Source organism: Poecile atricapillus, chromosome 24 (genome assembly GCF_030490865.1).
Source record: "Poecile atricapillus isolate bPoeAtr1 chromosome 24, bPoeAtr1.hap1, whole genome shotgun sequence".
In the NCBI taxonomy this organism is placed as follows: domain Eukaryota; kingdom Metazoa; phylum Chordata; class Aves; order Passeriformes; family Paridae; genus Poecile; species Poecile atricapillus.
Genome location: NC_081272.1, coordinates 5,917,875 through 5,945,624, shown reverse-complemented (window position 1 = coordinate 5,945,624; position 27,750 = coordinate 5,917,875). Strand labels below are relative to the sequence as shown.

Genomic DNA, 27,750 nt, shown 5'->3' with positions numbered 1-27,750 from the left:
GGTCCCGGGGAGGGTCCCGGTGGTCCCGATGAGGGTCCCGGTGGTCCCGATGAGGGTCCCGGTGGTCCCGATGAGGGTACCGGTGGTGCCGGTGAGGGGCCCGGTGGTGCCGGTGGTCCCGAGGAGGGGTCCCGGTGGTCCCAGGGCGGGGTCCTGGTGGTCCCGGTGAGGGGTCCCGGTGGTCCCGGGGAGGGGTCCCGGTGGTCTCTGCCCCGCCCTGACCCCACCCGGGGAATGGCGAAGCTGCTGCTTTCCCGCAAGGGCTTCCGGGGTGTTATCCGTGGGGATTGTTCCAAGCAGCGCAGGAACGGGAGCAGCACCGCCGCCGGGATAGCGGAGTGGGATACCGGAGCATCGCCTCCGAGGAGCCACGGAGTTTCCTAATGGTGTGTTTAACATTCGTTATCAGCGTCAGGAAAGAACGAGCAGCCACGGTCCAGTGTTTGGCTTTTATTGAGACATGATTCTCCTCTTTTTCATATAACTTATCTAATTAAAATATTCATCTTAGTTACCACAAAAAAAAAGGGAACATAGAAAATTGTATATATACACAGTTTGGGACCAAAATACAAATACGAGTCTGAGTCACTCCCCCTCCTCCTCCTCCTGTTATTCCTCCTACAGGGATGGGAAGGGGGAAGAGGCAGCTCTGCTCCATCCTTCAGTTTGGTGGAGCACAGAACAACTGTGCAAGTGTCACAGCCCGAGACTGGGAAGGAGCACTTCGATCCCAGACTTTGCACAGTGTGTCCCTCAGGGGAATATCCCTGCTCTGCTCCCAGCTGAGGGTGGTGCTCCCCTCTCCTCAGGCTGGATTTAGTGTCCGAGCAAAAGGAAAGGAAGGATGAGGGGTTGGCATCGCCCCTGTGAGAGCAGAGTCACAGAAGTGTCACCTCCCTGCAATGCCACCAACAAAACACAGACACAGCTGGCAAAGCCTGGAGCAAAGCAGCTGCTGTGGGAGGGAAAGAGCATCTCCCCAAAACAGCAATGCTTGGGCCGTAGCCACAGCTGAGTGTGGAGTTGTGATATCAAGAATTGGCAGTTCTGCAGTGCCCAGAATCGTCCTCAGGCATCGCCCAGATGCTTTGCTCAAAGCTCCATCGTGTCTGAACACGATACCAGGCTCTGCTTCCCTCCCCTCTGCCCCTACCCCAAGTACAGAGAGAAATAAACAGTAGCACAACAGTCAGCAGAAGAGAATATATTGTTATCTAATTAAAAATACAGCAAAATTAAATACAGCAAAAACGCAGGAGAGTAAGGAAGGAGCCATTATTTTACAGCACAACACACACTGAAATGCTGCACAGTAACATTAAAGCATCTGGGACTGTAACAAACTTACAGCACATGAGAGTCTGAGAACATTTTTCCAAGAATTTCAAACTAAACAGAGAACAGAGCAAATAAACAGGAGACAGGTGTTTAGAATGGTTTTAAAGAAAGATGTTTCTTTTAAAGGAGGAGGGAAAAAAAAAGGAAACAAACAAAAAAAAACCAAACAGACCAGAAGCAAAACAGGGATTTTTCTAGAGCCCTCCAGGGAGGACCCTTCACAGCAAAGTTTCCCCCGGTCAGTGCACACAGACAGCTCCACCGGTTTGGGATTTGGCAGCCACAGAAAGCCAGCAGCAGAGCTTCTCAGGAGCTGCCAACAACAGCATCCACTACCAGCATCTTTTCCACCCAGACAGCAAAGTCCTAGGGCAGCAAATATGGCTTGGAACAGGAGAATCCCTCCCCTCTCTGACCCAGCTGGAGCCTGGAGCCCTCCCAGAGAGGCCATGAGCCCTGGGGTCTCCCCAGCCCCATCCTCTGCTTGCACCACCCCTGGGGTTCCCTTTGGGGCAGACAAAACACAAGCAGAAACCTTCCCCCCGTCACACCGCACAAGCAGAAAGCTTCCCACCAGCACAGCACAGCACAGCTCCTGGCTGTGTCCAGCTCCGGCCCCCACGAGCCCAGCTGCCATCCTCACATCCTCAGCAGGGCTCTGACCTCTCCCTGACACTCCCACCAGCCCCATCAAGCACCTTCTCCTTCCTGAGCTCCAGCTCCTCACACAGCAGGTCCAAGGGAGCCTTTTGAACTCCTGCTCTGAAGGACACACGTGTTACAACAGCCACATTCCGTTGCTCACCTCCCTCCAACCTCATTCAAGTGGTTTCGGGTTCAAAGACCAAAATCCTTGGATTTTTCCCAAGAGGGGACAGAGCAAAACGTACAGGGAAAAGACAGGATTTAGGCATCAGCTTCCCAACTGGAAATAAATCCTTTGCAATTCCACACAGAAAACAAGACAAAAGCATTCCTTCTTCCCACTGAAAGAGGCAAACGATGCCTTCACTGGTATTTAAAAACTGTTTTCCATTGCAAAGTCCCCTATCTCTCTCCAGATAAAAAGTTAAAATCTGACTTGATGCACAGTAAAACTTCTTCCAAATCCCTGGCAGTTTTATAGAAGACAACAGCAGCAGAGGAAACGTCCCCAAAGGCTCTTTGCATCCCTGCAGGACCACAAAAGCACCTGTACAGGATCTACAGCAACAGCACAGAGAAGGTCAAGAGCTGAGATTTTATTGACACACACGAGCAGGGAGCAAAGCCTCAGGGCTGGATGCACTTGCCAAAGGACTGACAGGTGGATGGGCCACTGGTCCTACCTGCCCCAGAGTCCCCAGGTGAGACTTTGGGCCCAGCAGGTACCAGATCACAGGAAAGGCTCCTGTGACACCCAGAGTCCACTCAGATGGATTCCAGCTCGAGGCATCAAGGCTGACCCCAGGACTGGGTTGGGAGGGGAGGGACTACTGGGAGCAACATAAATAATACATCAGGGGAGAGGGGCAAAATATTAATTAAAACCATTTTATAATTTATTAAGAGGTTAAATAGTAAATAAGTCTCTGGATCTTCCACTCTCAGCAGGCGCCAAGATTTCACATTTTCCTGTGTCGGGAGATTCTGTACACCCTTCTTTCGATGGATGACAAAGCCAGAAACAGAATGTTGAGGACAGGGGGTAAAAGAGGGGGGGCTTGACACTGAGAAAGGGACCAGAATAAAAGATAAAATACTGTGCCGTCATCTTGTGCAGATTGAAGCTTCTCCCAGCAGCTGCAGCCTCCAAAGAGTTCAAAGATAAGGAAGGGCTGTTTGGGTACCTTCTCCCCTTTCAGTGCCACTCCTTCCCAAGAGAGAAAGGCCCAGCTCAGCACTGCAAACTTATCTCCGAGAGAACCTGTTTTTGAAAGCTTTGATAGTCTTTGCCATCATTGGTGCAATTTCTGCAAAAGAGAAAGAAAAAACAAAACACTGCTGAATCAAACAAAAATGAAATGAATGAAAGCAAAAGTGACAGACAAAGAGCTGAGAGCAATTGAAATCTGCAGCTCTGGCAGACTTGAGTGTTTGAGCAGGGCCCATCAGAGTTTTCAGGTCACAGATTTGAGGAGAATCCACTGCTTTCTGCACTGCACCAACACAGATCTGTGGTTAAAGCCTCCCTGCACAGATCTGTGCTTAAAGCCTCCCTGCACAGATCTGTGGTTAAAGCCTCCCTGCACAGATCTCTGGTTAAAGCCTCCCTGCACAGATCTCTGGTTAAAGCCTCCCTGCACAGATCTCTGGTTAAAGCCTCCCTGCCTCCTTCCCCTGAGAGCTGCACTCCAATTCCAAACAGACACAGGCAGCAGGAGGGCAAAGGCAGAGGTTCTGCCTCACTGGTACCTTTAGGACAGGCTGCTACAGTCAGCTCTGAGCAGGTGAATCAGATGTTTCCCTTTGCTGCTCCTCATGCAACAAGTTTGAACAGAGAGAGAGGAGAGATACCAACATCAACCCTCCTGCACAGCCTGGAGGATTCTCCCACAGCAGCTGTTTGTGAAGAAGCTCTAAGAGACCACAGGGATGTGCTGCAGGTTGTACTTACTCTTCACAGGGGGTTTCCTGGGGTCGTAGGAGGAGAAGGTGCTACCTGAAGATGGGACCGAGTGGGCACTGCTGGTGCTGGGCCCATCGTAGGACTGCTCGTCACTCGCCCGAGCGTGGCTTTTGCTGGATGTGTACAGGACTGGTTTAATTCTGGAACAGACACAGGACAGGTGTTTCCATAAAGGGTTCACCATGGTTTGACACAATTCTAGATACAAGACACCTTTGTAACAGCAGCAGGGCTGCTACAATGTGGAACCAGCGGTGACCTGCACTTCCCAGCAGGAAACAGACGATTACAGTTACAAATTTCTCTGCAAAAGGAACTCCCAGACACACAGTGTCCTTTCCTGAGCTTCAGGGGGCACCTGGCAGGGGCCCTGAGCAAGAGGAACACTCACTTGGTCTTCTCTGGCAGAAGAGGGCCTCCAGTTCCAAACTTCTCTTGTCTCCTCCGTACGTCCCGAGGGGGCTTGGCTGCAGAGTTCACAAATGCCATCTTGGCCACTCTCCCTGCAAGAGGCCAGAAACATCACTTACATCCAGCTGGCTATAAATGAGGCTCCTCACTGCTTGTCCTACTGCTGACAGTTCATCCACCTCTCCCCAGTCAATCCATTCCAAAGAAATAGTGACAGTCTCCTTCCTAAGGTCTGAACCTCTAGCAATGAGAAATGAGACTGATCAGCTCAGCAGTTCTCATTATGTCCATCCAAAAACCGGGAATGTTTCCCCCCACCCTGGTTCTCTTCCATGCCAGCATGGAGAACCACATGGAACAGGAGCCTACTCCTCACTGGTGTCAAATATTGAGCTGCTTCAACACCATCATGGATGAAAACGAGCCACCACTAAACCACAAAGCAAAGGTGAGCACACAGAGCTAAGCAACCCCTAAACTGGACTGGTTTTAAACCCAAATGCCCTCCCTAAGCCCCACCTTTGGGTTTGTTGGCGTGGGCAGAGCCGATGTTGCGTGCCAGCATGAGCAGGCGCTGCTCGCGTGCGTCGTGCAGCCGCAGGTACATCTCCCGCCACGACTCGAACTCCTCGGGCTTCTCGTTCTTGAAGTCTCGCAGGCAGTGGTTGTGCCACAGCTGATCTGTGTCCTCCACCAGCACCTGAAACAAACCCACACAGAGCTGGGATCCCTCCTGACTCCTCCTGTCCCCTTTCCCTTGGCACCAGCTCAGTGCTGGTGTCACTGGAATTCCAGCAGGGCCTGTGTGCAGCAAAGCCAGGAACTCTAAACTCCAGGAACAAAAGCCACGTCTTGCAATGAAAAACATCTCTGTTTGCTATTCTGCTGTTGCAGCTGAGGACAGCCCTGCACATCACATCCCTTCTCCCAGGCCAAGGCACTCACATGGTTACATTCCTCGATGCGATACAGCTGCTCCGGGGTGCACCTCTCCAACACCGGCTCCAGCACGGAGAAAGGGACACCACCCACTTCATAGATTGCTAGAGAGAAGCAAGAAGAACAGGGTATTAATTATCCTGCTCCTTCCTTGCCAAAGAAAGGGCTTGACACCTTGAAACACAGTGAAAGAACTGCAGCGTTGCACAACACCAGACAGGACGAGGGGAGGAGAAAGGAACCTCAGGCACCAATATTTCCAAGTTAAGAAATACCTGTGCAAGCTCCATTTCCAATTTCCAGTGCTTCAGCACTGCTTGAAAGCATTCTGGGTGCTGATCCCTGCAGCACCTGGAATTCCAGTGGGATTTATCCCATATTTGTAACAAGGGGGAACTGCTGGGGTCTGTACCAACAAGCTGCCAAAATTTCAGTGACTCTGAGACAAGGAAAAGTACTTACAGTCGATGTTGTTACTGAGGACTCTGATACACTGCTGGTACAGGGACATCATCTTTGGGAGGTAGGCAGTTTTGGAGCCAGAGTACACCTGCATTTTGGAATTCAACCGTCGGCCTGTGAAACCCGCTTCGCTCTCCTCCACTGGCGAGGACACTGCTGTGGAGGGAAACACTTGGAGTGAGGACGGGGCAGAGAAAAGAAAGAACCTGTCCTGATAAATAGCACAGGAGGCACAAATTGGGGTCACCCAGAAGTGACACAAAGGGCAAAGTCTTCTCCAAGACACTGCAGAGGAAGCTCAGGAAGGGCAAGGCCAAAGCCCAAGCCCCAAAGAAGCGTCAGTGAAGGATTATTCTCATTTCTGATGGAGCACGTGGGAAGCGGCCGATTTTTTGTCTGAAACCTCTGCCCTTGGCAGACCCCAACAGAAAGCCCCCAGCCAGCATCCACTCCTGCTCTCTCCCACAGTCTGGCTCATTCCAAACCCATTTCTTGCCCAACATACCTTTTCTTTTTGTCTGGGAGCAGGTGATGGACTCAATCGAGGGAAGAGGACGATAATTGGCCTGGATGGGGGGCAGGGGGATGTCTGGTAACGTTGGAACCACATCTAAAATTATCTGGAAGGAGAGGATGGACATGGAATAAGACAGGAATACATGTGACATTCCACCAGTGTACAAACAGCACTCAGCTGTGGGGTTTTTTTGAATATTTAGAATAAACCACTCAGTGCTGCTCAGTTTGCACAAGGCAACAAGCTCAGGGGGTGGCTGCCAAGAGGAAGAAGCCAAAATTTGGGATCTGAATCATTCAGCACCTTCCAGAAAGAGACATCCCTGTTTTTAACCTATTCAGGACAAGCAGAAGCATTTCCTTGATCTCAAACACTCATTTTCTCCTCTTCCTGCAAAAAAACTTTGCACTGATGGAGGAGAAAGGGAACCTCAGAAACTGAGGAAAACTGAAAACTTTGATATGGAGTTTTACGAAGCACTTATTAGAATGAATGGCAAAGCAGGATTTAAACCTTATAAAAACCACTCTGTGAAGAGCCAAGTGTTTAAAAGTTGAGTAAAAAGATGAAACAGTAATGATTTTTTTTACATTTAGTCCCTATTTAGACACCAAACCCTGCCACCCATGTGACAAAGGATCTGTACAGAAATATTGCTCATTTTCCAGGCTTTCACAAAAGAAGGTTTGTCTTCTGGAATGAGCTGCCTTGTACCACCAGTTCTCCCATTTCTGCACACTAAAAAAGGTCAATTTTTGAGAAGCACAAATACTTGAGAGGGGAGACATGAGAACCTTGTTAGCAGGAGATGCACTGCAAACTGGGCTGGATTCTAAGCTCACATCCACAGATACTCTGCTTTCTCACCAAACCTTACCCTCTTTGGTTTAGGAGGCTCTGGGGGTTTCTTCTCTGCCTTTTTCTCACTTGTTCTTTTGTGGCTTGGACTTTTCTGACTGGAGCTTGAGCTGTTGGTACTGGCTTTGGATCCGTTCTGTTTGCTGTGCCCTCGGTCTTTGTCCCCAGCTGACCCAGCCGAGGATTTGACCACTTTCTTTTTCTTTTTCTGGGGCTGGTCGTAGCTGAGATATGACTCAAACGACATTGTAGGTTGTTCAAACTCATCCTCTGCTTCCCCCTCCCCAGAATTTGAGGAAAAACCCACAGATTTTTTCTCCACATCGGAGATTTTGCGCTTCCCCTCCGAAGACTTTAAGCTCCCAGAACCCCCCTTTTCCTTGATCCTATTGCCCGAGTCACTCTCAGCTTTCCGTTTCTCCGAGTTAGAGCTCTCCAGGCTCTGCTTGGACTTTTCCAATTTGCTCTTCTCAGAGTCCCGATGCTTTTGCTTCTTCACATGGTTGTCCAAAGGTTCCTCTGAGTGCAGCAACGAGTGCGACTTCTCCTTCCTGGAGGCGCCGCTTTCCCGATTCTTCTCCTTTTTGGTGCCCTCTGATGTCCTCTGCTTCTCCTTGCCAGCTGCTGCCACGGGGGATTCTCGGAGCTGCTCTTTAAAAGAGCTTTTGTGCAACCTCTCTGGGCTGAAGGCAGAGGTCCTGTCATCCCCTCTGTCATCGAGTCGCTGCTTCTTGTGCGAGGATTTGTGCTCTTTGCTCCGACTCGCGTTCCCTTTGTCGCAGAAATCGCTGGAGCCGCGCTCCCGGCCTGCCCCGAGCTTCTCCTGGAAGCTGTGGCCTTTACTGGCTTTCCGATGGAATAGTGCTGGCTCTTCCTGCTCCTCAGAGGCGTAAGGGTCTGTGTCCACATCCTGGGGGCTCTCACTGGGCTCGGGTGACACAGCTTGTCCACAGTCCGAGTACTCCTGGTCTGAGGAGAGCACCGGGGAGGATCTGCCCCAGCCCTTCCCTTGGTGGCCGCTATAGCCGTAAGTCTCATGGGCTCTCTCAGGCCTAGGATGCCTTTTGGATTTCTTTTCCCTGTGATCTGGGCTATAGGACTGGCTGCAAGATGGCTGGAAGGGTTCTGAGTAATCCTGGTCAGCCTCCTCATCCTCTCTTAGGGAGGATTCCTGATGCCTTTTGCTCGAGCTGCTCCTCTCGTAGTCACGCTCTTCAGAGTCCAGGTTATTTCTGAAGGGAGAAGAAACCAAAAAGACTTAGATTAATAGTGCCCAACATGAATGAAAAGAGCCATTCCCTGGACTGGAACACCTCTCACAGAAGACCAAGGTTGTATTTGGTAGCTTTGTGGCAAAAATCCCACTAAATCTCTAAGGAACATCAACAATCAGAGATTTAAAAACTGCATTTCTAGTGCAAGAACTGACAAAGCACTTTTATTAGGACTAGAGACAGAACTTTCTCCTTGCCTACACACTCCTGGCTGTGTGATGCTGTGGGAAATGTCCCCCAGTCCCCCAGCTCAACACGTGGGCATGAGACTCCTTTAAATTCCCATTAATAACTGGGCCTTTATCACTCAAATCTATTTGATCTCTGCTGGGTTCAACACAGCTTTGTTACTGACACATGCCTGCTAGCAATAACTTCCAGTTTCCATAGGATTCTGGCTCATAAAAGCTTTCTTTCAAATTACTTGGGCCTAGAACTTCCTGTCTTCAGAACATAAAATGGCAAGCAAGCAGATTGCATCTTTGCTTTATTAAGGCATCTCCTGTTAATCTCTTCATCAAACTGCCAATTCTTGAAAGCTGGCCCCAGCTTCCACATGAAACTGCAGCTGTCATCATCCCAACACTCCAGAGCCAGCAAAGGCAGGAAGTTTCTGCCAAAACAAGGCAAAACCCCCAGGCAGAGATTGCATATTGGTTTTACAAGTATTTCCAGAGCCTTGGCCAGAGAAGTTTGAAATATCCACTGAAAAAAAACATTCCCAAAGCTCATCCATGGGGCTCACTCACCGCTCCACCTCCTGGGCCACCGGCACCAGCTTCTTCCACCTGGCCACAAGGTCCTTGGCAAAGTCTCCCACGAGCTCGTGTTTCCTCAGGCTGTTCACAGTCTTCCCAACTCCTGTCTCCTTCAGGAGAGAAGCACAAATCCATCTTAGCAAAACAGGAATTCTCACCCCTGCTAAACTCCCTAAAGAGTCAATGAAAAGAACACGCTCCCTACTGCTGCGAGGGAGAAAGTTCCTTGATCTCACAGCAAAGATATCACTTTTATTATGTTTTCAGCTGCTTTGTATCACTCACTACATGTACACCAAAGAGTTAATTCTACCTTAGTCAAACACTAATTATTTGTATTAATAACCCAAGTCAGTATTTACCATGAGAGCTGGCAAGTTTGAAGACAGAAGCCATTAAAAACTGTAAGGATTAGCACTTCCTCATTTCCTGCTGATTTGTTATTGCTGGGATCTGCTCCAGCTCTCACATCCCAGTCAGGTGTTAAGCTTTTGGGAGAACAGAGCGTGACAAACTGTCCTCCGTGGCTTCCCACCTGCCCTGGCACTTCCAGAACCTTATCACAATCACACCCATGTCACTGGGCTGTAGCAGGTGGCCAGGGAAACACACCCTGTTCCAGGGAAAGCAGCATTTCCATGGAAAACAGCCCTCCCTGGGACTCCACAGACACCATGAAAAGCCCCAGAGATTTCCCAGCTCTTACCACGAGAATGTCAACGGTGATGGGTAACTCTGACAGCCTCTTCAGACTCTTCAGCAGCTGTGGAGGCAACAGGAGAAATGTTCAGAGTTGTCACACAGGACCACAGACTGGGATTAGGGAGGAAGGAAATGCTGCACTGCCTGAGAGCTTCAAGAAGATCCAAGTGGCTGACAGCTGCTGTCTCGCTCCACAAAAAGCTCCTGAGAAGCTGGACACGAGGGGAAACTGCAAAAAAATCCTGTCTCTGCCCACAGGAACCCACCTGAAAGTCTTGTAGCACACTCAAATATTAACATTTGCTTCACACAGGACTGCAGCTTAAATCTGGCTTAAAGCACTGGGAACAGAAACACACAGCAAGAGGAAGAAAGGACTTGGAAGCCTGTGACTCAAAAGGTGGTGGTGGAATTACCCCTTGGCAAGAGGGGTGGGAGCAAACCAAAATAAAAGAGGAAGGAAGATTTCTAGATGCTGCTAAAGACCTAAGAGGTGAACCAGTGTCTCCACTGCCCACAGGCTCTCTTCAATCAGCTGCTAAAACAGCACCTGATCACTTCCAAATTCCCTCCCTCTTGCTCCACTCTTTCCCCTTCCCTTCACCAAACACCAGAGAAGTGTTTTTTCCATGGGACAGGGTGGAACAAGGAGCCCTCTCCAGTGAGGAGCTGAAGGCAACAAGAAACAGCCTCAAGCTGTGCCAGGGGAGGTTCAGGTTGGACACCAGGAGAAATTTCTTCAGGAAAGGGTGGCCAGGCATGGGAATGGACTGTCCAGGGAGGTGCTGAAGGATTGACCAGACATGGGGTTGGTTGATAAGGTGGGGATCGGTCACACATTGGACTTTATGATCTTTTCCAGCCCTAATGATTGTGGGATTCTAAGTGAAGGGGATGTTCCTGTACCTCTGCCAGCCAGGTGGTTTGGGACATGGCCTCACCACCATGTCTGCTGGCTCTGTAGCTACAGGACATGGTAGGACACATCTCACATCATTTCCCAGAGCTCAGCTATAGCCACAGTCCAGCCTCATCAGCATTCCCATTATTATGGCCCCTATACAGCCCAGGCTGTGCTCAGCACTCCTATGCTATATGCCATACAAAGGGCTGCCCCTGATCCAGAAGATCTTCTCTTTAAAGCACTCTGCTCGTGCTCAAATCAGCACTGTCAGCCTAAGCTGGCACCCAGTCACCCCCAGGGCCACCGTGCAAGGGTCAGACAGGTTTGCAGGTTTCCTTCTCCGGAGGGAAATGAGTTCCTTTAATCTCTTTGAGGAGAGCTCTTGCTCTCAGAGGGGAAGCACTCCTCGACACCCAGGGAAGGGTTGCTCTGACTTAAGCAAAACCACGACTTCTGTCCACTAGAAACCACTCCTTTGTATTTTTTTATATTTAGGATCTAATAACTGTGACAGAAGGTTTCGGTTTTCTTGGTTTAGAAGAGTGAAACACCGATACCAAGAGTGGCTGCTGTTGCCTTGCCAGCACAGCTGCTCAACAAATGCACTGGCAACCAAAGCCATCAAACCAAAAGCAGCAGGGACAGTCCTACTCTGCTGCCTCTCCCAGGACTGCCTGCCACAGTTCAGGGGTCAGGATCCCTCTGGGAAGGCCAAAATCCTTCTGGGATTGGTAATAAAGGAGTTTGGACTTGCCTGTGCAAAGGGGACAGGAAGGGAAAGAAGGATGGATTTTTGTACTAGATTGAAAAAGATAAAATCAGGACAATATTAAAGCAACAGCATGTCTGTGAGCTAGCTGAATTCCTAGAAAGGTTTCTTTCAGAGCTTACAAAATCCCACTATGAGAGTAAGAACCAAGAAGAACTCGTCCTGGTATCCCTAAATCCTCCCAAATATTTTCTAGCTACACCCCACTGTAGCATCTCCCACAGTTCTGTTTGCTCTTCAGTTATTTGTTGCCTTCAGGGCTGAATTCCAGGAAGAGAGGTGCTGTTCTCAATGGGAATGCTGTTCTCAGTGTGGTTGGAGACCAGAGGAGCCACACACTTGATCCAGAACACGTCTCACGAGGAGCTGAGTTATTCCACAGCCACTGCAGTTGATTCCTCCGTGGAACACAGGTCCATGAGATGCACCAAGTGGGACAACTTTGATGCAGTGGGGCTTAAAAACTCATACTAAACTTTATTTCCTTTAGAAACAAGTTGATGGAGTTCATCCCACTGAGACTTAAAGGGTCATCAGGAAGAATTCTGGACAACAGGAGGAATTTCTTCACAGAAAGGTGGTCAGGCATTGGAAGGAGGTGGTGGAGTCCCCATCCCTGGATGTGTTCAAGAAATAACTCAATGCGGAGCTCAGTTGATATGGAAGGGTTCAATCAAAGGCTGGTCTCGATCCTGGAGGTCTTTTCCAACCTGTAACAATCCTGGGATTCTAAATCTGGCAGCTCATCTTGGAAATAACCAGGATCATACAAACCCTGGGAGGAAAAGGCGACCAGGTGGGAGGCAGGAAACACCAGGCTCGTGTCTTGTGAGACACACACGACAAAGCTCTTCTAAAACACCCCAGCACGGGGCAGGGCTTCAGTCAATCCCATAAAACCTTCCCTGAGTTCCAGCTCCAATCAAGTTCTGTTGAACATGGGTGGATTATTTTCTTTCTTGAAAGAAGGCAGCCAGACTGACACTAAAAACACACACTAATGTCAAATTGCTCCAGCACAGCCTGGCTGCTTTGCCTCCGTGAAGATGCTCTTGCTCTTGTTTTCCTTCTCCTCTTTCTTCCCATAGCCATGGAGCAGAGCTTGGACCTCCTCTGCTGGGAAAAAAGGACTCTTTCCAACCCATGACAGCACTGTCCAAGATTTCACTCACACTGTTCCGTGCCAGCAGCCCAATTTTCACCCAAAACCAGTAATAACAACACTTTACACCCTTCAGCAAGGCAGTGAGTTTGTACACGACACTGGGCAAATATTATTCTTTCACGTTCCTGATAAAATATTTTGAAAGGATCAGGCAAGAAAAGTGAAAATGGGCAGTACCCAGGGATGCCATGGATTTGTCCTGCTGACAGGATCAAATTCCTTCAATAGGAAGGTGCTCACAAGACCTATCAAGACAGTGCAATGGCAACTAAATTCAGGCTTTAAACCACTAATGCTTCCGAGGATACGGCTGGAAAAGTATCAAAAATAAAGAATATAGGTCACAGGGCCTTTCTGCTGGGGAAGAAAAGAGGTTTTCAAGTCATTACCCTGCTTTACCTCCTCTGCCTGCCCTTGCAAAACCGCCCAGGATCAACAGAGCAAGAAATGACTTCGCACCACGAGGTCACTGGAGAAAGAGTCGGGCTGTGCAAACACTGCCCTGGGACTGCAGTGCTCCAGAAACACACCAGCACTTCTTGCCCTGAGCTCACACAAGGGTCGGGGAACAGCAGCACTAATTCTCTGTAAGACAATATTTGATGTCTTGCCCATGGTCTCGGCACCACGAAGCTCAGACTCCCTGGAACTGAGTCCTTGGCAGTCCCTCAGCTCCATTTGGGGCTCCAGCAGTTAAACCCTGCTCTGGTCCTGGCTGAGAGGGTGAGAAGAGTAACCAGATCCCATGGCAGCACCCCCAGCCAGGCTGCAGCTCCTACAGAGGCTCCCATTTCAAAGGGTCAGCACTCGAGCATCCTCTCCTCTTCCTGGGTGCTGGGAGATCTCGGGAAGAGAGTTCTGCAGGTGTTTGTTTCAGTGAAACAGCCCAGCACAGAGCAGCTGCACAGCCCTGCCTGCCTCCTCTTTCACCTGAATTACACAAAACGTGAATTCAACACGTGTCAATACTCTCAACAGATGCTCCCCCTCTGAACAGAGTAACAGCACCAAGTTCAACCATAATTCCAGATTTCATTAGAAAAGCCAGCTCTGAACGCTGGTGCCCAGCAGGACAGCCAGCCACTGTCACCAGCCTCATGTCACCGAACACAGCGAGCCCAGGACAGCTCGGGGCAGCACAGCAGCCGCTCCACGGCAGCTGCTGCGGGCAGAACGTTTTGTCAGCGGGCAAATTCCCCGGTGGAGAGGGGCAAGAAGAGCCAAGCGAGTCCCGCAAAGGCAGAGGGAAGGAGGCGACAGGAGGCAGCTCCGGAGCGGAGCCGTGTGTCCCCCCCAGCCCCGCGGCGGTGCCTCCCTGCGTGGGCTCACCCTGCTCCGCCACCCAACACGTCACCAGGGCAAGACTCTTCCGGAGAGCTCTCCGCTGCCCGTCTGCCCAGGGGGACCCCGAAAGGGAGCCCTGCCTGCCGGTGTGGCGGCAGGACCGGCCGTGGAAGCCCTGCCGCCACCCCGAGCCCACCCGAAAAAGGGACTCCCGCCCACCGCTGCCACGGGGGGACCCCACAAAGCACAGCCGCCCTCCGCCACGGGACCCCCAAGGCCTGCGAGCCGGGGACAAGCCCCGGGCAGCCCGCACGTCTCGCCCCGCGGCCCCGGCCGGGCACGGAACTCCAGGCAGGGGAAGCCCCGGCGGAGGGAGGCCCTGCCCCACGCGCTCCCGAGCCCCGTCCCCACCGCCGGCACCCCGGCGGGCTGAGGCAGCCCCCATCACCTTCTTGGGCTCGGCGCTGCCCGCCAGCCGCGCCTGGAGCCGGCCCACAACTTCCAGCACCGACTCCGCCATTTTTACTGCTGGAGAGCCGGCGGCGGCGGAAGCGGCTTCAGCGGCCGCCGGGCCCACGGCGCTGCCCCGCCGCCGCCGCCATCTTGGCTGCGGGCAGGAAGCGGAAGCGGCGCAACGCGGCCTCGGCCATGGCGGGTGCGGGCAGAGGGCGGCGCCATCTTGAGTGCTGGCAGGGTCGCGTCAGCTCCGCCCTCAGGATGGGCTGTCACGGAATCCCACAGGAGCTGCGGCTGGAAGGGAGCTCTGGAGATGTCCTGTCCAACCTTCTGTCAAGGCAGTGTCGCCTGGATAGGTGACAACGCATCCAGGTGCGTTTGGGATGTCCCCACAGAGGGAGGCTCTGCACCCTCCCTAGGCAGCTGTTCCAGGCGCTGCCGCCCTCATGGAAAGAAGCTCTTCCTCGTGTTGAGGTGGAACTTGTGGTTTAGTTGATGCACATTGCTCATTGTCCTGTCCCTGAACAGAGTCTGTCACTGTCCTCTGACACCCCTTGGAGACATTTTATGGATTGATGGGATTCCCTCTCAACCTTCCCTTCTCCAGACTGACCAGGCCCAGCTCCCGCAGTCTCTCTTCACCAGAGAGATGCCCCAGTCCTTTAGTGATCTCTGTTCTCTCTTTTAGACCCACTCCAGCAGCTCCTCAAGCAGCCCAGAACTCAACAGGTTTTTTTTCCTGAGGCAATGTCACTCCAGACCTGTTCCTGTTGCCTCCCAATGGCTGCTTTTCTTTGGGATTGAGGATGTTCTTGCAGTGCTGTGTCTCAGCTGAGTCTGGACCCGTTCCAGGTCTCAGTCTGGATCTGAGTCCAGCCCATTCCAGGTCTCAGTCTGGACCCAATTCCAGCCCATTCCAGGTCTCAGTCTGGACCCAATTCCAGCCCATTCCAGGTCTCAGTCTGGATCTGAGTCCAGCCCTTTCCGTGTCCCTGTGACTCGGCGAGGGTGGCTGACCTCACACCACCCCAAAAGCCAGCTGTAAGTGTAGAAGCTATAAGAGCAGTCAGCTGGCTGGGAGAGGAGGGAGGAGGATGTCGTGTGGGGAAAGTTGAGGGTCTCTGTGCCTCAACCTGCAAATCCTGGCACTGGACAGAGCTTCCCCCTGGACAAACCTGTCTGAGAGCAAGGTAAGATCAGCCCCAGCCTGTAGGTGAGTCACAGAGAGCCAGGACACACCTGGCAGGATCAGCAGAGACTTTGTGTGGGGCCAGGAACTGCTGAATAATGGAAAATGGGAAAAAAAACCCCTTTGTTGCTTTCTAAAACAGGGCTGGAGGAATTATTAGCAGCAAAAGAGTGCCTGGAGCTGCAGTGCCCAGGTAGTTTTCCAGGCTGGCTGTGACTCAGAATCTGTTTGAACCCACCAGCAGGAAAAAGAGAGGGACTCTGGTTCAGTATTAAAGAAAATAAGCCTGACACAACTTTCTGAAGGCACTGTTACACTGATCTGCTGTTGGCTCAGTAATCAGGGCTGAGATTAGCAGCACTGAAAGGATGTGAGGACAATGATTGTCTTTTAAGGGAAATTTAAACAGCCAGAATAAAAGCTTCCCTTGATGTCTTCCCTCCATTCTGTCTGGGCCCTTTGAAATCTCTTCAAATCACTCGTGCTCCCTAGATTAATCCAGCAGACAGGATTAATCTGTATAAAAAAATACCCCTTTCAGGTCACTGCAGTGACATTTCAATCAGGAGCAGCAATAATGTCCCATTTTAAATTAAGTGCAGGTAACAAAGGTCGCTGTGCCCTCCCACAGCCAGACTTTGGAATAAATCTAACATGTGCTGTTCTTTGAGTTGGGAATCTGTCAAAGGTGCCCAGAGGGGACAGGCAGGATCCCAGGGACATCAATCCAAAACTTTCCTTGTACTTGTGTGAAGTGTGCTGCAGTTGGAAGATCTGTTTTACCCCAGAACAATTTCCTTCTTGGCTGCAAGGAGGCTCTGGCAGTGCTGTATCTTAGGGAGAGGAAAGTCTGAGGGATCTGGAGAGAAGACCTGGAAAAAAGATTTTATTTTCCTAGGAAATTCCAATATTTAACCTGTATCTTCATTTCAGATCCAGCCAAAAAGCTGAAACTGCAAATTTTTCTGACGAGTCTGGATAAAATGCAACATCCAAGTGTTGTTGCTGTGAAAGGGAAAATCCCAGTTCCTTCTCCCAGTGCTGAGCTGGTGTCAGAAATCCTTTCACATCCAGACTCAGGGAGAGAGCAGCATTTGGGTCCCAGTTTTTGGGCCTGCTCCAGGATGTGACACCGTGATCGATGAGCTCTCAGTGGTGTAAATTGGGGTAGCCCCATGAAACACCACAATTCCAGGGATGGCTCAAGTGCCTGGGACTTTGCTCCTGAACCCCTGTGGCTTCTGAGTCATCTCTGCTCTCTCCTCTGAGCTTGGCTGTGCTGGCATTGCCACTTTCCCACTCCAGCCCAGCCTGGAATCCTCTTTCTTGACAGACTTTTACTCAACTTTTCCCAAACTTTTCCCTTCTCCATTTTTTTGCTGAAGTCTCCTAATTCCCCCCTTCCCTCCTGGTGCTAAATATGAGCTGATTCAGTTCCAAGAAACCTGATCTTTGTGTCCAAGTGCAATAAACAGCCCCAGACATGTGAGACAGAGCGGTAACAGCTATTTCTGGCCAGATTTGTTCCCTCATCTACTGGCTGCTCCCAGCTCCCTTGGAGGAGGTGAGGTCACTGCTGAGTTTCAGACTGCAGGTTCAAATGGGATTTGGGAATATTCAAAAGCTGTGCCTGAGTCAGGTGAAACACACCCTGCTGTCACCCCAGACTGGGGCTGTGCGTGGCCCCACACCCCAGGAGCAGTGGGTGCTCCCAGTTCCCCAGAGCAGCCACCCAAAATCCTCAGTCCTTTGTAATGCAGCAAAGGTCCTGGCACTGGTTTTGTTGAGAATCCCCTCCTGCAGTCATGGCTCTTTCTCACAGAGGTGTGCAGGGCTTGGGGAACAGTTCCCATCCTTCTCTAGACCTGACCCAGGTGATTTTGGTTCAGTGGGAGTTTTCCCTTTCCTTTTCTGAAGATCTTAAGGAGCAGAAAGGCACCTGTACCCCCATTGCAAGGCTCCTCACCCCTCTGCACTTCCCAGTGGCTCTGCCACCTGAGAGAGCACAGCCAACATCCTTGGCACATCTTGAGGCCAGCCCTTCCTCACCTGATCACTCAGGAACCATCATCCTCCTCCTGCTCTGAGGTTTCAGGGAGTCACTGGCGGGTCTGCAGTTTATCCACCTGTCCCAGGCTGGCCTTTAGTCCCTGCAGCATCGCTCTGGGGACACAGCAGTTCCCTCTGCCATCTCCTGGGCACACAGGGAACTGGTGCCTTCTCATTCTGTCCCTGCTCCTCTTCTACCTGCCAGGACTCGGCAGAAGGGACAGTGACAGTGCTCTGGGACACCTCAGATCAGCAGTTCAGTGTTTCCAGGGCAGGCTGGAGCTCAGGAGCAATGCTGGGCTGTCCAGGGGGGGAGAGCAGCAGCAGTCACAGGTAGGATTTAGTGCTGTGCAGCACCTGTCTCCACCTGCACTGCCTGTCCAGGTGTTTTCTCACTCCTGGAGAAGACAGAGGCACATCCAGAGCACGACTCACCTCTTCTGAAGGCAGATGTGTCTGGGACGCCCCTTCTCCTCACTGCCCTGCCCTTCCTCCCCCAGGTACGACCCACACGTCAACACCTGGCCAGCATGGAGCCCAGGAGATCCACTGAGCACCTGTGATGGCTCCTCTACGCTGTGGGAGGACACAACACCCAGTGCCTGCTGGCTTCTGTCGAGTGCTACATCCCCACCACCACCAGCTGGCACAGCAGGACCACCCTGGAGATGCCTCCACAGTCATCCATGGCCACCTGTGGCTACATCAGGCACACCCACTCCAGCTCTGTGTGCTGCTAGAGCCCGGCTGGGACAGCTGGAGGGAGCAGCCTGGGCTGGCTCAGACAGCTGGAGGGAGGTTGGAATGAGAGCAGGAAGAGTTATCAGAATTGTGTGCAGTGCTACAACCCTGACCTCAACGAGCGGGCTGAGGGTGAGGAGCTCCCCGAGGCCATGGTGGGTGTCTCGTGCTGCACCATCCCTGGGCTCCAGCTCCAGCTCTGTGGCCTCAATAGCAAGCAGCACGTGAAGAGCTGAGTTCCACGTGGCTTCTGCCACCAGCCAGGGAAGGACACCCAGCTCCAGAGTGTGGGACAGCTGGGTAAGGAGGCACGCTGATGTCTGGGCTCACTGCAAACTTTGGGAGCCAGGAAATTGTCCCCTGAGCTGCCTCCATCTCCATCTCGAAGCCTAAGCAGGGAATGCAGGCACAGAAGCAGGACAGAGAGCTTTTCTCCCCAGCCTGCAGCACTGGATTGCAGCATGGATTGGGGAAAACAAAAAGGAGAAAATAAAGAATTAAGCCAAACTGTAATAGTGGAAAAGAAGGACCCTCGCTTCCATCAGCTTCCCACAAAACTCACAACACAAGTTAGGGGTTAGAAAAATTTATTTACTTCTCTGGTAACAGGAACCGCTCATTTACCAGGAAGGATGATGCCATCATACTGTGAAAGAAACACAAAGAAACAAAAAGAACCAAAGTGAGAAATCACCATCAGGCAAGATCAGGGTGTGACCTGTGTAGGTCTAGGACAGTCTGTCCACACTTTCTATCAAAACCCCCCCCAAGAAACTATCAGCAGTCCCCACCTCTGAGATTTCCAGCCCAGCTCTCAGCAGCTCCTGTTCATTATCCTGTTATTCATTATACGGACAGATAACCCCAAGAATTTGTTTTAATTGCAGATATCTCCATCCTCCAAGTGTGGCAGCTGAGCCTGGAGCTCTGTCAGACCAACAAATCCTAACCCTGCCTCCTCACTCAGGATCCCCAAACATGCAGCTCCTCCAAAAACTGAGAGTCATTTCCACAAGAGCTGGGAATTCCTCCCAGCTCTCCTGCCAAGAGCAGCTCTTTCAGTTCAGCACAAAAAAGCACAAACAGCACTCCTGCTCTAACATTTCTATTTAGTAGTAGCACCTTCTACTACTCTGGGACAGTAAAAATCTACGATTTAAGCCCTCATCAAGATCTGCCCAGTGATTTTCTCCAGCCTCTCCATGAGGAATTTTGCTGTTCCTTGCTAGAAAACTCCTGGGGTACAAAAATAAAGATGTACCTTTTGCTGGAACCAGCGCATGGCTTCCTCCTTCCCAATCCTGTGCTTGGCCCCGATGTTGCCAGTCCTGCGTTTCTTGTCAGCAATGCTGAATCCCGGCCTGCCCAGCACCTGCAGGAGGAGGCAAACAGCACTGCTTCACCCTGACATTTACTGTTTTCTTAAACACTTTTCCAGGAGGGAAATTTCCTCATCAGTGATGCCTTGCTGCTCTCTCCTTCCCCAAACCCAGCCCAATGATATCCCAGGAGTTGCTGTCAAAACAACAGGGTTTGTTTCTGAAGAGGCTTTGTGGGATTTGTCATAAATCAAGGATTTTATGGCAGCTCTGGGAATCTCAGATTAGAAAAATGTCAGCAAAATCCAAATCTATCTTCCAGCACTTGGCAGCAAGTCCATGGGAGCCAGGGTTTGCTCTAGGCTCCTTCTGGAGCTTTCCCACAAGCCCAGAAAACAGGGAATACTCACCACGTAGAAATCCAGGCCGTAGATCCCAATACTGGGATCATATTTAATGCCCAGATCGATGTGTTCCTGGATTCCAAAGCCAAAGTTCCCCGTGTCTGAGAAGTTGTTTTTTCTCAACTCGTATTCTCGCACCTGAAACGTTGGTTCTTGGTCACTGTTTTGCTCCTGACTGGAAGCAGAATTAAAACTCCTGCCCACTGCTACCAGACCCCAAACTTCTTCACAAGCTATTGAGTCCTTATCCCAAAAATTTTACTCCCCTAGCTTGATCCTAAATTCCAGCAGCAAAGACAGAACACGAAACAAAATCAGCTGCTGCACCAATTAGTTCTTAAATAAGGATCAAACAACACCCAGATTAACAGTGTGAACACTTCATCCCATGGATCTGACCTGTACCTAGACCAGCTGCAACATTTCAGAGCACACCCCCCTTCAGTCAGAATGGAAAGGTTCCATTTTTCCACAAACCAAAGATCCAGCCCAAAATCCTCACCTTTAACCCCTTCTCCAGAATCTCCTCTGCTTTGGCCCCGCGAACCGTGCAATGGACAGCGATTTTCTCATTTCTCCTGATCCCAAAGGATCTCACCGTGTATCGGGCTGTAGGCAGCAATAGTTACACTTAGATCACAGCCAGAGAATTCCCACCCGCCGGATTCAAAGCTTCTCAACACGCCATAAACTCAAGGGAATTAAAAAGAACCGAGGCAGCCCCACATTCCGTCTTAAGGGATGTTGGCAGAGCAGCAGTTTGAGTTTGGAGACATAACTCAAATGACACAAACGTGCACGAATCCCTAAATAATGAAACCCCCCAAATCTCCAGCAGCTCTCCCGACACCGGCTCTGCCGAGGAGCCCTTTCCTGCGAACCGCGCTGCCACTGCATCCACGGGAAAGGAAGAAAAACAACCGAGAAAACAACCGAGAAAAGCACCAGGGCTCCTCCGCAGTTGCTCACCTTTGGAGAAGACAGGGGTCTGCCCCGTGAGCTGCTCCAGCACTTTGGCGGCGCGGGTGAGCCGATCCCCGCTCTCCCCGACGCAGATGTTGAGGCAGAGTTTGCGGATCCGCAGCTCCCGCATCGGGTTCTCCTTCTCACCTTGGTCTTGCTGCGGAGAGACCACACCGAGGGTAACCGGGGGTGCCCAGGGCAGGGCTCGCCGCTCGCCCCGGCAGCCCCAGGACGGTTCGTCAGGGCTCCGGAGAAAGGTTTCCGCAGCCGGACACCGCGCTCCGCTCCCCGCCGGGCCTCAGTCCCGGTGCCGCGGTCCCTTCCCGAGCACCGCCGCCATAGGGCGGGCCGCGGCCTGTTCCCACAGCCGCTCCCTCGGAGCGTCCCACCGGCTCCTCCGCGCCCATCCCACCCCCGTGCCTCTCCCGCCGGCCTTCCGCGCTCCCGCCCGCAGCGGGCGAGCCCCGGCGAGCGCGGATGGCGGCGGATGGAGACGGCCCGGCCCAGTCCCGGCCCGCGGCTCCGGCACTCACCGCCATGATGGAGGCGGGGAAGAGGCGGGCAGCGCGCGGCCGCGGGGGGTTATGGGAGCGCGCGGGGCGGCGGCGCCCCCTGGCGGGCGGAGGGCGGCGTTGCCATGGCAACCGCGGCCCTGTCATGGCTCCCGCCGTTAATTAATGCTCATCACTGAAAACACGGTCAAATGTGCTAATAACGGGAAGTGTTAATAGTAACCACAATGAACGGAGACAGGAAAAAGCACCCCAAGCATGTGATGCATTCAGGGGGGGAGCAGAACTTCCCAGCAGCCCAAACTCACACCACTTTGGAGTCCAAACTTCTCTTCAGTAGCCACATCCTGAGCAGAAAATGCCTTCAAGGAGGCTCCCACTCGGTAAGGATGGCACCAGCTCAAGGCTTTCCCTGTTTATCCCCTTTCCCTGCCTCCCCAGAGCTGCCAGCCCAAGCTCTGTAATGCCATCAATTGTTTTTTGCCCCAGTTGCTTCTAAGCAGGGATGAAGGATAAATGAATAATCAGCTTGTCTCATTAAGGAGAGAAAAAAGTGTCAGGAGTCTCAGCGCAGAGGGTGTGAAAAGCCTCTGGTTAAAAAGTAACACTGCTTCATTATGGATTTACTTCATCCAAGAAAAGCTTTGCTGGAAATAGCAGCAGGCTGGGCTGGCTTCCAGCAATCCCTGGATCCCATTTGGGATCTGTCCATGCTCCTTCCCATGGGCACAGGCTCAGGGCACTGCAGCCAGCAGCTCCAGACACAGAGAATCAGAGACTCCTGGAGTGGTTTGGGTTGGAAAGGGCCTGAAATGCCACCCAGTGCCACCCCTGCCATGGCAGGGACACGTTCCACTGTCCCAGGTGCTCCCAGCCCTGTCCAGCCTGGCCTTGGGCACTGCCAGGGATCCAGGGGCAGCCCCAGCTGCTCTGGGCACCTCTGCCAGGGCCTGCCCACCCTCACAGAGAAGAATTGTCGGACCCCATCTTGTTGAAGAGATATTTCCTACCTTGACATTTCTCTGCTGAATTCAGGAAGCTTTTCCTGCCTGGCACAGAGCTTCCCACTCACCCGCTCCCCCAACCCTCTCCCCATCTCCAAATACATCCAGATGGGGTCCCATGTGGAGCTCTTCCTGCTTTGAGTCATCCCTGTCCCCAAAATAGTCCAGAGCTCTGTTTTGCCAGGTGCTACAACACATTTTCTCTGGGAGAGGGGGTGGGCTTGGTGTCATTTCTGATTCAGTGCAAAGAAAGGAATCCATTGCTGAGAGCAGGTTTGTTTTTTGTCCAGGGATGTGCTGTTGGTTTCTGGCCCCAGGTTACCTGGCTGATGAGGAGTCCAGCTGCAGTGGGAGCAATAATCCCTGCCACTATGCCAAAGGTATTTGTGATTCCCTAGGGAGGGAGAGAGCAAAATTTCCTGAGCGAGGCCGGGAGGAAACTGTCACCAGGAGGGAGAGGAGTGGGTGCTTCCTGTCCCTTCCCTCGCTGCAGGAACGCTGCCTGGAGTGCTGAGACACGTTAGGATCATCCCTGCAAGAGTGGGGGGAATTTTAAGCCTATATTTCACCCCTTATCTTCCAATGCCAGCAGCTCCAGAAGAAAAGGGGAGAGCAGGAATTGCAGAGGCCTCGTGGGACTGGGAATGGGAAGGATGCAGAGCCAGGGAGGGCAGAGATGTGCAATATCCACGTGGTGGATATTGATGCCTGTCCCTGGCATGCTGGTTATTGTCAAGGCCAGCGTGAGAAGGACCACAATGACTGCAGGACCGCAGCCAAGGCATGGCACAGCCACCAGGAAGGTGCCTGGGAGCAGCTTCCCTTGGGAGGAAATGGGAATCACTTTACAACAGAGCACACAAGTGTTTTGGAAAGGCTGGGTGGCAGATGAAGGCTTGTCCTTACTCGGTGCTGAGAAGAACTTCCTGAAGGCTGCTGTGCCAAGCACCCGCCTCTGCAGGAGGAAATCAGGCAGCAGCCCAGGCAGGATGTGCCCCAGCCCATTCCCAACGCGCGGCAGGGCAGAGAGGAAGCAGTGCCACGTGGACAACACGCAGGCCTGATGGATTTCCTGGCTGCGTGTCCCGGGGCGGGGAGCGGCCCGCAGGATTTGGGATTTCTGGCTGGGATCGGCAACGGCGGGGCTCGAACCCGGGTCCAGGGGCAGTCGCAGGCCACGCCCCCTTATTCAGGCCACGCCCCCTTTTCGGTCCCGCCCCCTGATTGGCCCCGCTCAGGCCCCGCCCCTTTATTGCCGCCGGCGGGTCATGTGACGGCCCAAGATGGCGGCGCTCACGGTGGCGGTGCCGGTGCTGGCGCTGCTGGGGCTGTGCCTGAGCCCCGCGGCCGCCGCCACTCCCCTGGTGATCTGGCACGGCATGGGTGAGCCGGGACCCTCCGCCCACGGCCGCGGGGACGGCGGGGCTTGGCTGGGGACCGAGCAGAACCGAGGGACGCTGGCTAGCTCCCGGTGCCGTGGCAGCGGGGTTCGCGGTGTGTGTGTGGAGGCGAGGTGAGGGCCGCGGCCGTGGCGTGGTGGTCAATCCCCGTGTTCCCTCCCGCAGGAGACAGCTGCTGCAACCCGGTGAGCATGGGCTACATCCAAAAACTGGTGGAGAAAAAAATCCCGGGGATTTACGTCCTGTCGCTGAAGATTGGGAGCAACATGATCCAGGTAAATCGGGTGTCACTCTTGGGTGTCTGCGTGCAGGGGTGGGGCTGAAGTTACTGCACGCCGTGGTTTTAACAGGATTCCACAAGGATTCCTGCTGTGCTTTCCCTGCTCATTTTCTCTTCTCAGTGAGGTAAACAGCTTTGGCAGGTAGAACCCGATAAAGTCCAGCTAATACCTGCAGAAAAGCACTGGGGGAAAACAAATCCCTGACCTAAATTGGATTAATATGCAAATCCACTGATTAGCACACTCGAACCACTGGAGGTAATACTGGGATGGATGCTGTGCTGGGGCAGAGCTTTAACCCTGGCCATGCTTCTTGATTTGCAAACATTTATTTACTTCAGTGTAATAAATTACACCCTTCTGCACCTTCGTGGGTTCTGACAGATTTTTTGTAGTCCCGTGGAATTTCTTTAAATCATTCCTCAGGGCAATGCTCAGTGTGGGTGGTTTTCTGGGTTCTGGAGACATTTGGGGTTTAATTTTTATGTATACATGAATAAAATGTGAAGAGATTCAAGCTGTGAAGAAGTTTGGAGAAATGTCTCTGCCCCACATGAGCCAGTTTGGACAACTAGAGCAGGACATGGTAAAGGGAAGTCTCAGAACTGGAATTTCACTTCTGTCCCTGGGACAGCTCAGGTCCTCTTTCAAAACCACAAATGTCAGTGCTGTCTGCAGAGCTGAAAACATCACCAGCCATGGCACAGGTACAGATGATCCATCCTGATCTGATCCCTCAGGATATGGAGAACAGCTTCTTCATGAACGTCAACGATCAGGTGAGGGAGGTGTGCAGCCAGCTGGCCACGGACCCTCGGCTCCAGGGAGGCTACAACGCCATGGGCTTCTCCCAGGGAGGCCAATTCCTGTAAGTCTGCACTCCAGGGACTCCTGCTGGGTTCAGCTGCTCGTTTAAGACCCTTCAGAAGCACTCAGCAGACACAAACTGCCAAATTCCTAAAGGCAGGAGTGCTCCAAAGGGGGCAGGTTGTGATTTCCCGCAGCCCTGCTCTTCCAGGCAGGGTTAAATCCCTTGGCAAACGTTGCACAAGTGCCCAAACCCACGCAGAACTCTCAGCTGTGGCCTGGGCACGCTTTCAGCTCCTTCCTCTTCCCCCACAGGAGGGCTGTGGCCCAGAGGTGCCCTGTTCCTCCCATGCTCAACCTCATCTCCGTCGGGGGACAGCACCAAGGTAGTGTCCCCTGCAGCTGTCACCCCTCCTGGGCACCTTTTGGGGCTCTTTCCTAAGCTCTGATCACTTTCTTATGGATTAAATTGTCCCTTTGCCCTTTTCTGGACCTGCTGATCTGTTTGGCCCAATTAATATTTGCTGATTTCATTATCTTGATCTTGCTTAACTGGCAGTGGAAAGGGACCTCTGTCAGGAGCTGCCTTCACTGCCTGGGTAGGATTCTTACACACCTTGGGACTTTTGGGATGATTTATTCTGTGGGAAATCTCTGTAGATTTGTGAAACTGAACCTTCAGGGTATTTTACAATCAGCACCTGGAAGGTCAGAGCCCCAAGGAGAGGGAGGTATGAAGTGGAATTAAGGAGGTGTGCAGTTAGGAGTGGCTGGCAGTGCATTTCAGATACCTGAGAACTCCCCAGCTCCTGGAGAGGGAAGATTTGTAGGGAGCACCCAGCACATCCCTTCTCTCTGCCCCAGCTCCCGGGGCAGGAGGGCTGGCTGAGGAGCTTGCCTGGGTAACTCCTGCTCCTGCTGCTGCTGCTGCTGCTGTGCAAGAGGTGGCTCCTGTGCAGCAGGAGGGCTCCAGGGGTCCCAGTTTGGCTGACTGAGCTGTGTCCCTGCCCCAGGGGTGTATGGCTTCCCACGCTGTCCCGGGGAGAGCTCCCACGTCTGCGACTGGATCCGCAAAACCCTGGACCTGGGAGCCTACACCAAGGCAGTGCAGGAGCAGTGAGTACCTCCCCCAGGCCAGGCCACAGGAGCAGCTCTGGCATTCCAGGCTGAGCCCTGGTTTCTCCCCTCTCCAGCTTGGTCCAAGCAGAGTATTGGCACGACCCCCTGAAGGAGGAGGACTACAGGAAGAACAGCATCTTTTTGGCTGACATCAATCAGGAGAGGGTAAGGACAGCGGTGACCTGAGAGCAGAAGCCTGGGAGGGTTCAGGTTGAAGAGCAGGCAGTTTCCCTGGCTCTGGGCTCTCCAGGGGCTTGGATGTGTTCTCCTGCTTCCATCCAGGGCATCAACCAGACCTACAAGAAAAACCTGATGGCTCTGAAGAAGTTTGTGATGGTGAAATTCCTCAACGATACCATGGTGGACCCTCCGATCTCTGAGGTGAGGAAGGCAGGGCAGGTTTGGGGGCTTCCTTGTCTTTGGTTTGTCCTTTGGTGGCAGAACTGGAGTTTGCAGAGGGGCAAGCTGGGCACAGACAGCTCCAGGAGCTGCTGGAAGCCTGCTGGAAGCCTCCTTCATTTTTTTAATCCGTTTTTATGCAGTGGTTTGGGTTTTACAAAAGTGGCCAAGCCAAGGAGACCATCCCACTGCAGGAGACCTCGCTGTACAAAGAGGTGAGCTCTGGGGGATGGGGGCTTCTGCTGTGTCCCCTCTTCACTGTCCCAGCTCTGCTCTTGTCACTCCCCCTGCCAGGAGCTGTTTGTTTGGGGAGACATTTCCCTCCAGCCATTCCTGGTGAAACTCAGGGAATGGCACTGGTGGTTCCTGCCTGGCTCAGGATCCCCCTCAAATCCCTTTTGCCCCCTCCATGAGGGGAACAGTGGTGGAACCTCCCCCTTCCCTCTGCAGGATCGCCTGGGGCTGCAGGAGATGGACAAAGCAGGGAAGTTGGTGTTCCTGGGGGTGAAGGGGGATCACCTGCACTTCTCAGAAGAGTGGTTTGACAGCACCATCCTCCCTTTCCTGCAGTGAAGCTCCTCTGGGAGCACTGGGCAGGGTTTTTCACTGTAACTAACACCAGCCACTGTGCAACAGCACTTGGTGCAGCCAAGCCTGCAGGGATTTGGGGAACAAGAGGGGGAGGTTTAGCTCAGCAGGGGTTGCCAGGATTCCACTCCCACCTGGGCTGAGCCTTGCTCTGGCTCTGACACACTCCAGGGCCTGGTAAATCCACCTCAGTTCTCAGAGCTGTGCCAGAGCTTTGTCCTCAATCCCCTGTTCCTGCAGGACACACTGGCAGTATTAACCCAACTCAGTAGGGATCAGCAAAGCTCTCATGGCTGTGTGCAGGGGAAATGTTACAGCCCACCCTTCAAGATGGGGGGAAAAGGCCAAATTTAGGGGTTTCTGGGAGAAAGAAAAAAAAAAAAAAGAGGGTTTGGAATTCAGCAGTATTAACAGCTTGAAGAGTTTTCAACTAATGGCTTGGTTTCTGTTCTTTTGTACAAATGAAATAAATAAAGAACTTTCCATCTAACCAACTAAAAAAGAAGCTTGGACAGCTACTGACTGTG

General features: G+C 52.4%; 3 protein-coding genes across 4 annotated transcripts; 1 reads left to right on the top strand and 2 right to left on the bottom strand.

Moving 5' to 3' along the window:
- Positions 1-2,860: 2,860 nt before the first annotated feature.
- On the bottom strand, positions 2,861-14,819 carry ELOA (elongin A). Of its 2 annotated transcripts, none has more exons than XM_058856674.1 (11): positions 14,441-14,819; positions 9,875-9,931; positions 9,160-9,278; positions 7,156-8,368; positions 6,267-6,381; positions 5,762-5,917; positions 5,306-5,403; positions 4,880-5,060; positions 4,341-4,452; positions 3,938-4,089; positions 2,861-3,293 (listed from the first exon to the last, which is right to left on the bottom strand). In XM_058856674.1, the coding sequence occupies exons 1-11, from the start codon at positions 14,510-14,512 to the stop codon at positions 3,232-3,234; spliced, it is 2,337 nt and encodes a 778-aa protein (XP_058712657.1). In that variant the 5' UTR covers positions 14,513-14,819; the 3' UTR covers positions 2,861-3,231. The 2 variants fall into 2 exon arrangements, with proteins under 2 accessions (XP_058712657.1, XP_058712658.1); XM_058856675.1 differs by having other exon boundaries at positions 5,762-5,914.
- A 4,178-nt stretch (positions 14,820-18,997) lies between these two features.
- On the bottom strand, positions 18,998-21,701 carry RPL11 (ribosomal protein L11). Its single transcript, XM_058856683.1, has 6 exons — positions 21,647-21,701; positions 21,120-21,270; positions 20,653-20,759; positions 20,157-20,288; positions 19,689-19,799; positions 18,998-19,073 (listed from the first exon to the last, which is right to left on the bottom strand). Exons 1-6 carry the CDS (start codon positions 21,650-21,652, stop codon positions 19,044-19,046), a joined length of 537 nt encoding a protein of 178 aa, XP_058712666.1. The 5' UTR covers positions 21,653-21,701; the 3' UTR covers positions 18,998-19,043.
- Positions 21,702-23,883: 2,182 nt separating this feature from the next.
- Positions 23,884-27,728, top strand: PPT1 (palmitoyl-protein thioesterase 1). Its single transcript, XM_058856682.1, has 9 exons — positions 23,884-24,012; positions 24,195-24,304; positions 25,051-25,178; positions 25,433-25,503; positions 26,131-26,233; positions 26,311-26,401; positions 26,519-26,617; positions 26,779-26,850; positions 27,086-27,728. Exons 1-9 carry the CDS (start codon positions 23,913-23,915, stop codon positions 27,206-27,208), a joined length of 897 nt encoding a protein of 298 aa, XP_058712665.1. The 5' UTR covers positions 23,884-23,912; the 3' UTR covers positions 27,209-27,728.
- The last annotated feature ends 22 nt before the right edge of the window (positions 27,729-27,750 follow it).

Bases quoted from the DNA above. Each gene is read 5' to 3' on its own strand.
- ELOA (XM_058856674.1), bottom strand. From the start codon at position 14,512: ATGGCGGAGTCGGTGCTGGAAGTTGTGGGCCGGCTCCAGGCGCGGCTG. The intron at 5,061-5,305 runs GTGAGTGCCTTG...GGTTTGTTTCAG, and splicing joins GCATCGAGGAATGTAACCAT to GTGCTGGTGGAGGACACAGA. The intron at 4,453-4,879 runs GTGGGGCTTAGG...GGCCTCTTGCAG, and splicing joins CCACGCCAACAAACCCAAAG to GGAGAGTGGCCAAGATGGCA.
- PPT1 (XM_058856682.1), top strand. From the start codon at position 23,913: ATGGCGGCGCTCACGGTGGCGGTGCCGGTGCTGGCGCTGCTGGGGCTG. The intron at 26,234-26,310 runs GTGAGTACCTCC...TCCCCTCTCCAG, and splicing joins ACCAAGGCAGTGCAGGAGCA to CTTGGTCCAAGCAGAGTATT. The intron at 26,851-27,085 runs GTGAGCTCTGGG...TTCCCTCTGCAG, and splicing joins AGACCTCGCTGTACAAAGAG to GATCGCCTGGGGCTGCAGGA.
- RPL11 (XM_058856683.1), bottom strand. The intron at 20,760-21,119 runs GTGAGCAACTGC...TGCTGCCTACAG, and splicing joins GACCCCTGTCTTCTCCAAAG to CCCGATACACGGTGAGATCC. The intron at 19,074-19,688 runs GTACATCTTTAT...TTTCTTTCACAG, and splicing joins TGCGCTGGTTCCAGCAAAAG to TATGATGGCATCATCCTTCC.